Here is a 10,000-nt window from a genome sequence, read left to right on the forward strand (position 1 = left end):
CCTCTCATTTTCCTGTGGCTCCTAAGTCAGTCTCTTGTCTCTCCTAGACTACTAATATGAAGCATTCTGGCCTGTCTGTTGTCAAAGCCTATCATACATTGTCATTCACATACAGGTTGTATAGCTGCAGAGGGCTGTCTTTTTCCTGTGTGTGTGTTGTTACTATGTCACTGTGGCTGTTCTTACAGGGAGTCAAATCCCTGCAGTGTTAAAGACATACTCCTCTTATTTAGCCACATAGGACATTCAAATTAGAGCTTCCTTCAACCTAACCTAACTTCCATCTCCATCCAAATCCATCTGCCCATCTCATTGGCTTATATGTACTCTGACCAGTATGTATAAGTAGCACGGCATATCATCAGCATATCGTCTGACTCCTGCACCTTGGTTTGTTTCCTGATGACACTGTAGACATCCCATGTTCTTGTCCACTGTTGTGACGCTGCCCTGTCTTGACCTGTCACACACAGACACCTCCTCGGCGTCGGAAGACGAGGGCTCGCTGCGCCGGCAGGGACGTCTGGCCACCTCCACGCCCTACCAGGGCCACGGCCACCCCGCCGTAGAGCACTGGTTTAACCGCGTCATCCAGGGCTCGTCCACCTCATCCTCCGCGTCATCCACCTCATCCCACCCCGGAGGGAGATCCGTTACCACCACCACCAACACCAACACCGCTGCCCACGCAGCTCTCAACGCCAACGCAGCAGCTACCGCACTGGCCGACCTCATGGCACACACCCAGCTAGGTCAGTGACACACACACGCACACACGCAGTCACTCACACACCATCACACATCCCATAGGCCCGCTAGAGGTGCCAGTGGTGCCCTATGTTTCTTTTTTTTTTTCGCTTCCCCTTAATGCAGCTTTCGCACCCAGTTAATGGTTCCAGAGGTGATGGTTGTCAGAGTTTAGGCATTTTCTTGTTAAGGGTTAACAGCGCTGCTTTGCTCCCCTGGGATGGTGCAGTATTGGAGGGTGTGAAAATGTGTCTTAACACACAGCAGGATTTGATGCACACGGTAGGGCATCAAGGTTGCAGTGTACTGAAGTAGAAAAGTATTGTACAGCCGGAATGACTGTGTTCTTGCCAAGGAAGGAAAAAGTATCAGATCTCAAAACGTATTTCCTCAAAGTGTGCTTGTGAAGGAATCCTGTTTTTGGTCTCATTCAGGTATACTACAAGATAATAGAAAGATGACACTGACATACAGTCCTTATACAAAACCTGCAGAACCCCCTGCGTGGCCCTAAAGTTTCCAGTTCCTCCATCCATGAGTATAGGTACACTCAAATAGAAAGACTGATTTTTCACTGTTTGACGTTTGCTGATGATTCCAGCAGAACATCAGTGCTTTCTATTAGTGCTAGCCAAGCAGCCTTTTTGTCATGTCAGAGGTAATATCTAAACCTGTATTCTGTCGCTCTGAGTATCCTTCTACAACTGTAGCTCCTTCACAGATGGACAGCTGTGCCCTACTACGTATATCTGCCACTGCCGAAGCCTTATCTCCCCTCTAGATACGCAGCGGCAGTTCATGAGGCAAGACAAAGGGAACGAGCGACAGAGTTTTAATTCACGTCTTGCTAATTAGCCGTCTCCGTCTGCCGTCTCACTGTCATTCAGTCATGTGAAAGGGCTCAAAGCCACTTCCCTGTCAAAGCTACTCGTTCCACGTTGCTGTGCGAGTGTCACGGGCTAGTTAATGAGATTTAGTGGATTTATCTCCCTCCAGCTCTCAGCAGCAGCATAGCGAGATGGTGTCTGGGTCGTGTGTGTGTGTGTGTGTGTGTGTGTGTGTGTGTGTGTCTGTGTCTGTGTATTGCTGGTGGAGCGATAGCCTATTAGGATGGAGCTGTCTGATTTGTGTCCCCCCCCCCTCTCCCCTTGAGGTTGCTGTCATAAAGAGGCAGCAGTGACTGGTACTGACTGGAGCTGTAAATACATCTCCTCTGTACCCCTGTTCCTTGGCCCTTTAGACTCTGACTCTGCATCTGTCATTTACTTCAGCAGTGGACAGTGAGTACAGGGCCATCAAACATGGGCCACATTTTCAGGTCATGTGGTTGGGTATGACCAAACAAGTGTGACTAATGGCATTTTGGCATCACACATTTGTTCCTTGTACATGTTACACGTAGTTAATATTTTTCATATCATCCAGTTAGGTGCTCAGGAGGATCACCTCAATAAGAGTCGGGCTCTGTGTGTTTGTTGGTTTGTTCATGCGTAACGCTTTTTGCGATGCGCAGTGCTTTGGGGAATTACGGACGTGATTTTCTGTCAACTCAGCTGTCAACTCATGAATTAAATATTTTGTTCAGCGATTCTCTTAGTTACAACAACAACTAATACTTTGTTGTTAACAGGGGGACTTTTAAAGCCAGCGCAGCTTCACTCACTCCAATCATGCACACACCCCCACCCCCAACCCCACCCCACCCTACCACAGCAACTATAAAGCGGTAGCGCACTTGTGTTGCACAGATTTAATATGTGTGATTTTATGATCTTTGTTGCCCTAAAAAGTTGTCCAAGTAGAATTGCCTTTTGGAACTTATCCCTGGTCTGTGTTTTTGGTATTTCCCACCAGTGTTAAATGATGAGGATTAAAGGAGGGTTAGCATCGTGTTAGTAGCCTGATCTGTGTAAGTTCATTGTGAGGCATCCTTTTTGGCTGGTGAAGAGTTGAACATGAGAGGGAGAACAAATGGAGGCTTTCATAATGTCCTCAGACTCGCCTATTAATCATATTACACAGGCATCTAGTTCTCTGTGGATACATTGCCCGCCGTGGGGGATGTGTTTTAATGCTGAGTAGAAACATTCATTCAATATCACGGCAGACGGTTACAGTAGAGTTAAACTGAAATCCTTGCTAAAACACACTCTACCGCAGCTTAAGAGTCTCCAGTTACAGAACTACAGATGTCAAAGAAGGCTTTTAGCCTGTCAAACAGTCCATTTCCTAAGCTGTCAGGACAGTTTGTTTGCTAACACATGAAGAAGATTATCACTCAGTTGCCAAAGCCCTAAGTAGGCCTGGCGTTTGACCTTTTAACCCCCGACACCCCGCCCACCACAGATAACCACTCGGCGCCCCCTGACGTGACGGGGCTGTCGGAGCGCTCCTCGCTGCATGCGGAGCGGCCCCAGGTGGCCTCGGTGCGAGGCGTTCCCCGCGGCTACAACCACCACACCAGCGTCATGGAGACCGCAGATGGTGAGTTTCCTCCACACACATGTGCACACACACACACGCACACACACACACTCACACACACACTCACACACAGTCACCTCCCGTTTCCCTTTCTCTCCTGCTGTCTGTCCCTCTGTCTTAGTCAGTCTGTCTTTCTGTCAGCCTGGCACAGGCTCCTGACTGACCCCCTTATGTTGCCATGGTAACACAGCACCCCCCCACCCAACTACCTACCCCGCCCCATTTCTACCTCAATGTTCTGTATGCATCAGCCAGTGAATCAGACAGTGAAACACTATTAAAAGCACCAGCTCTAGCCAACTTGCTGTCGGCATGATTTTGTCGGGAACCCTGTGCCACCTGAGTCTAGCTGTGTCGATTTATGTGAATTACAAAGGAGGAGAAAACTCTCAGAGTTATGGGTCATAAACCGAAGTTGTTAGAGGTGAATGTTGTGCTCAGTTGTTGCCATGTTGTTAGTGAACCAGTGCATAAAGATAGCAGCCTCCTAACATCATTCATCATTCAAACCCTGCACGCAGCATGCTGGCAGTTTCCAGATTGGCCATTGCTGATGTTGACAGTTGGGTGCTATGCACTGGCGGGACGGGTGACCAATGAAACCAAACCAAGAGGGCACTGTCCTCTCTCCATCTTAACAAGAAATTTTGGTCTAGTATTGAGTCTAATTGCACTCTAATCTTATTTTTCTCAAATTTTCTCAAATCAAGTCATTGTCTTGATACTAGTGGACTGATCTGCCTTTACGGAAAATTGAATTGTTAGACATGTAGTGTATGCACCAGGTCTAATGTCGACACACACAATGAGAGGCAACAGATGACAGTCGAGTAAACCAATTCATAAACCCAGAGCCAGTATGTTCCTGTCGCCCTTCCATCTTCATTCCTACATCAGTGCTGACATACTGCTTTGAATTGATAGCCGACGTGTTAATAAGCTCTCGGCCTGAAAAGTGGAACACAGCTTGAACATGGCCTATTACATTACAGCCATCCATCCTCTGCTGCACTCAGGACCATTAAGAATGCATGTGTTGTCTGGGTTTTCCCTGCTTATTGAAAGCTAAGCCAGCCTACGTAAGTTATTTCCTTACCAAGAAAGGGAAAGGAAATTTTCAAATAATCAATGTTTTTTTTGTACATAACACTCCTGAAAGGTTTCCAGTGATGGCTTTTCCTAGCATGGAGCTCCTCAGTGGATTTCAAAAGGCTTATTATTGCCCTTTTGCTTTGTTATGTGGCCTTTGAGACTCTTCAAACCCCCATGCTCTAATGACAGCCACCTCATTAGCACATTTACCACTTAAGTCACTCTAAAAACAAAAAAAAACAAAACAACAGCAAAAACCCCTCGTTGTTATGGTTCAACAGCAGTCTATCTGTTCTCTTTATATGCTTACACTCACCTATGTCTGTCTGCCTGCCTGTTGGCACTTTTCTCTCTCTCTCTGTTGCACATTCACGCTCATACAGTAAACACACACACACACACACACACACACACAGTCCCCCGATGTCAGCAGGATTGTGTTCATTGACATCCTGATGTGTCTCTCCTCCAGGCTATGAGTGGAGAGGTGAAGGAGCCTTCAGTTTAATGGATGGTATTTATAACCGTTCCTCCAACTCTATGCCAGTCTGCTATGTGCACTGTGTGTGTGCATATGTGTGTGTGTGCGTGCGTGTGTATGTTTCTGCCTTCGCCTCCATTGTCACTTCTACCAATTGTCCAAACTGTGTGTGTGTGTCTTCCAAAAATATAGGCAAGCTATAGTGAATTCAGTCGTCAAATTGCTGTGCGTGTGTGTGTGTGTGTAGTGGTTTGGCTTTAGCATTTGTGTTTCACCATGTTCAAGCAGATGTCTAACCTAAATCCGCTCTCTAAAGTGATCATGCTCAAGCTGACATTAGCTTGAAATCAGGTTTGTGAATAATCAGAGCGGTGGCATGCTGGTCTCTGCTCTCAGATTGAGACATTAGACTTGTCACTTTGTGTTTCTCTCTCACCACATCCTGCTACACCAGCCTGATAGCCTGTAGCCACACAGCGGGGTCTATGATGGCAGCCTTCTAGCACCGCTGCCATTTTAATATTGACACACAGTCGGTGGTGAAAAACATGTCTCAAAAGTCTCTTGAGTCCCATCTCTACTCTGCTACTGAAAGGCGTTGGTTATTTGATGGAGAATGCATCCAGTGGTGCCTAAATAAAAGATTAGAATACATTGATAGAAAGTGTAGGTTCACTTTAGGTCTGCTGTGGGACAGATAAACATCACACCTGACATAGGACGACCTCAGTAGGATCTTTAGTGAAGGGAGTACGACTGGTTAACTCCATCTTGGTTGTGGTTTCTATTAGTAAGCAAGTAAAACTTTATTTATATAGTGGCTTTTTAAAACACACAGTTTACAAAGTGCTTCACAAAGAGAGAAAAAGAAAGAAAAGACGTGAAAGACATAAAAGGACACAAAACAACAGCAACAAAACAACTTTAAGACAAACTCTTCTCATAAAACACACAGTCATACACAAATATAAAGTATATCCTCTATATATAATTGAATGCTTATTAAATCTATTAATTATACTATATATATTTGGCATTTAATTATTACCAAGACATGGCGTGACATTTGTTTGTGCCAGATTATACTAGGGTCAGTGATTGTTCCGGTAATTTTAGGGCGTGGATGGATAAATAATGAAACCATGAATACATTAATTATAGTCATTGCATAGGCGATGCTTATTTGTCCCCATCACAGAATCCTGGTTGGCTGTAATATTAATGATCAGGCCTCTTGAGTGGGTGGGGCTGGGGGCCCTCAGATGTTGTCCTCTGTGTCTGGGGCTTTCTAATTGGCCCATCAGGTGCTGCGCCGACCCCTTGGCCTCCAGACGCCCACTTCCAGTGCCTCTGTCCTTGCGCGAGGGGGCAGAGTCTGTCTGAGCCAGGCTTATTATAGGCCAGATCAGGCAGGCTGCGTGCAGCTGTGGCCTTCGTCTCCTGTGGCTGTCTGGAATGTCTGAGACTAACCCCCCCCCCCCCGCCCCCAAACTAACTATGAACTCATATGAAGGAATTAATGTCCAGGAGATGCACGGTTTCAGTCTGCAAATAGCTGTGTCCTATATGTAACTGAGGAAAATCTGACTGGACACCCCTTCTCTCCCTCTTCTCTCATTCTGTCTGTTGTTTCTCTCACTCTCTGTCTGTCTGTTTCTCTCTCTCACGCTCTCTCTCTGTCTCCCTTTCCTTCCTTCCCTCTGTCTCTGTCTCTCTCTCTCTTTCTCTCTCTCTCTGTCTCCCTTTCCTTCCTACCTTCTGTCTCTGTCTCTGTCTCTCTCTCTCTCTCTCTCTCTCTCTCTCTCTCTCTCTCTCTCCCTCTCTCTCTCTCTCTCTCTCTCTCTCTGTCTTTGCCCCACACCTCCCTCCCATTCCCGTTCTTTTGTCTTGGCAAAGATCTGTGTCTCTGTGATTATGCTTTTTTCTTTTTTTTTTTGAGTATTTTCTTGTTTGGCTTTTTTGTGCACAGTGAAGTGAAAAATGTGTTGAAAATCTATTTTAATGTATGTGCTGATTGACTAACGTATGATTTGATTTGACTGGAGTTCAGTTGCTAAGTGTTGATTTTTCGGCTACTACCGCAAAGCTTATAGAAACCATAAGCAGTTTGGAGCAGAGTGTGTGTGAAGCGGGCACCTTTTGAGACACCTCATGAATCACTTATGGGCTGTCTGGAGAGGGGACTTCTTTGTTGCTAGGCAGCAGGCAGCTCTCCTCGTTTTTGAGCTGTCTGGTCTTGGAGGTTATGTCAGGTGACTCTAGCGAGCGTGATGCTCCAGTGACAGACTGTGACCTTTGACCTCCAGGTGACCGTAGAGGTCTCCTAGCCACGGTGTGATTGACAGCTGGTTGATCTCTATGTCTCATTAGAACACCACACTGACCTTTTTCTCCTCTTCTTATCTATCCTCCTCTCATCCATCTTCTTCCCCCTGCCCACCTCTATCTCTCTATCAATCTCTCCATCTGCATGTGTCTCTCTCAACCTTGTTTCCCCTCCCACCTGCTCCCTCACCGGACCAATATATCTTTTTCTATCCCCATATTCCAATTCCTCCCTTCCCTATATGCCCTTCTCTCTGTCTCTCTGTCATCCCGCCATCTTCCCCCCCCCCTCCGTCTCTCTCTTTTCATCTCCTCCCATCCAACTGTGTAGGTGTTCCAGTCAACAGTCGCGTCTCCTCCAAAATCCAGCAGCTGCTCAACACCCTGAAGAGACCAAAGCGGCCGCCGTTGCGAGAGTTCTTTGTCGACGACTTTGAGGAGCTTTTGGATGGTAAGCTGGCTTGGAAGTAATTACACTGCCTCTACCAAATCAATAAATCATGAAAAAAAGTATCCTTTGCTTTGGTGTGAACAGCATACTGATCAGAGCCTTAAGTGGTTTGTACGCTGGATTTGATGCAAAGACCCCCGCTGTTTTGAGTACGACAGGCTCGAGATTGGATTAGATTAGATTAGATTTTGTATGAATTTTTGTAGCTTTGAAAGAAGTTGTTGGTTATCCATTTAGGTTTTTATCCATTTGTGTGGAACTCATCCAATTCTAAGTTAAAAATGATACATTAACCTTGCCACTCCTAATAAGTAAACAGGTACACTTTTAGACCAATGGTTGTTTTTTTTCTGTCTTGGTGGAGCTGAGACCACCAGGTGTGTCAAGGGAGTGGTTAGGAAACACTGGGTGCAGAAACACACATACACATACACACACACACTGTGGTCCAGCCCTATCTAACCATTTCCTCCATTCCAACCAGTCCATGGTGGGTTTTGGGTGGTACGCAGCCAGGCTGAGTAAACAGTGTGAAAGTGAAAAAGCAGCAGGAATAGCGGTGCATCAGCAGGTAATTGTAAAGCCTCTCTAACTTAGGCGCTGGGACTGCGGCAGGGCTGCTTCGGTGGTCTGCTTGGTGTGAGCAGAAACAGCTCGCAGAGCTGAAATGGGAGCAGGCGGACCTCTATCTGTGCCTGATGGAGCTGTGTTATTTGGCTTGGAGAACAGCGAGGGAGAGAAGGAGGGATAAACCGAAGTGAGGAGGAAGGTTGAAGGAAGGGAGGGGTGAAAGACGGAGAGAGAAACTTCTGCCTGTCAATAAGCGGTCGCTCCCCCGAGACGGATGAGGCTGAGGTGAGGGAGGGAGAGAAAGAGGGAGAGGTAACAGTCACTGGGCAGAGAAGAAGAAGCCAGGCGTTAGTAAAGCTTTTCATCTGGTGGCTTTCTCTCTCATAGGCAACTCATAGTGATATGGTCACTAACAGATAAACTTTAAACCACCAAACACTGTCTTCCCACACTCCCTTTATTTCCCCACCTTCCTTTAATGAGGTTGTATACTATATAATTCACTATTGTCCCATTTCCTTATACTGAAACAGCTGTTTTTCTGTCAGCATACAGCCATCCAAAAATACACACACAGGGCAACTTTTTCTGCAGCTCAGACAGGCAGTAGCGCACAACGAGCTGGTTCAGCTTTGCTGCTTTAATCACATAGGAAAATTTTTTTGCCAGTCAACACACAGTTGACTTCCTGCCTCCCGTTATTACCCATTTCTGAGAGATTTACTCATCTTCAACGCACAAAAAATTGCCCAGTGACTGTATCGACTGTATCGTCTCCCTCAGACTGATGTCCCTTCCTCCTCCCTGTGTATTTAGTCCAGCAGCCGGATCCCAACCAGCCGAAGCCGGAAGGCCAGCAGATGAGTTCCCTGGAAGGAGAGCCTCTGGGGGTCGTCACCAACTGGCCTCCCTCCTTGCCGGCGGCCTTACAACGGTGGGGCACCACCCAGCCCAAGAGCCCCTGTCTGACCGCACTAGACAATGCTGGCAAGCCTGTTTACACACTCACCTACGGTGAGTTATTAATTAACAATGGAGAAGGACAGGGGGCAAAGCAATGGTTTACTTTAATTTTGTCAAATGAGAGGGGGTGTATTGCATTATTTGTGTCAACATGGGGGGTACCATCGTCTTTCAACACTCGCTGTCATCAATACCCTGTACAAATCACTAACTATACAATGAATTGTCTCTATAGAAGACTCTATATGCCTTATTTTTACTCAATTGTTGATCTGAGCTATCGTTTATCTTGGTATTTGACCAGAGGCTTTGATCCACAGGGAGTTTTAAATCATATCAAATACCTGACAGCGTGTGTACTCCTCTCTAGGTAAACTATGGACCCGCAGTCAGAAGCTGGCCTACACTCTTCTTAACAAGCTGAGCACCAGAAACGAACCTTTACTTCTGCCTGGAGACAGAGTAAGTCATGAAATATTACTGTAGGTTAAATAGATGGGCGGTAATGCAGACATCATTCTTACATTTTAGGCATTTAGCTAATGCTCTTAAATAGAGCGATGTTCAAGGAGTTGCTGCAATAGAATGAGCTTTGATTCCTAGATCACCAGTATTACAAAGAACAAATAGTAAAGGGGTGCAAAGGCCATAGTGCCCTGATAGTGGTGCTAGAAAAAGAAATAAAAAAATTGGAGATAAGAAGAGAGGTAGAAGCTATTGTTTGTAATTCAAGATAAGAGCATATCGGAATGAATAGCTTGCAGATTTTCATCCCAACAGTATATTCATAATCAATTCAAACCACTTCAAATGCTTATAATATTTATGCTTGGTTTCCATACAGAAGGTTGCATATCCCATGTCCCATTTTCAGCCAATATGTTCTC

General features: G+C 45.9%; 1 protein-coding gene across 1 annotated transcript in view; it reads left to right on the forward strand.

Annotated features, from left to right (window-relative positions):
• Positions 1-421: 421 nt before the first annotated feature.
• Positions 422-10,000, forward strand: part of dip2a (disco-interacting protein 2 homolog A) — a 32,124-nt gene continuing 22,545 nt past the window's right edge. Inside the window, exons 1-6 of the mRNA XM_071525765.1 lie at positions 422-752; positions 3,094-3,231; positions 4,796-4,837; positions 7,461-7,580; positions 8,967-9,164; positions 9,484-9,575. Of these exons, the coding sequence (XP_071381866.1) occupies positions 422-752; positions 3,094-3,231; positions 4,796-4,837; positions 7,461-7,580; positions 8,967-9,164; positions 9,484-9,575 (921 nt within the window). The remainder of the gene's footprint in view (positions 753-3,093; positions 3,232-4,795; positions 4,838-7,460; positions 7,581-8,966; positions 9,165-9,483; positions 9,576-10,000) is intronic.

The sequence above is a fragment of the Centroberyx affinis genome, unplaced genomic scaffold (assembly GCF_046629955.1).
Source record: "Centroberyx affinis isolate AG114_WGS23_722 - 3 ecotype Tasmania unplaced genomic scaffold, CSIRO-AGI_Caff_v1 ptg001337l_1, whole genome shotgun sequence".
In the NCBI taxonomy this organism is placed as follows: Eukaryota; Metazoa; Chordata; class Actinopteri; order Beryciformes; family Berycidae; genus Centroberyx; species Centroberyx affinis.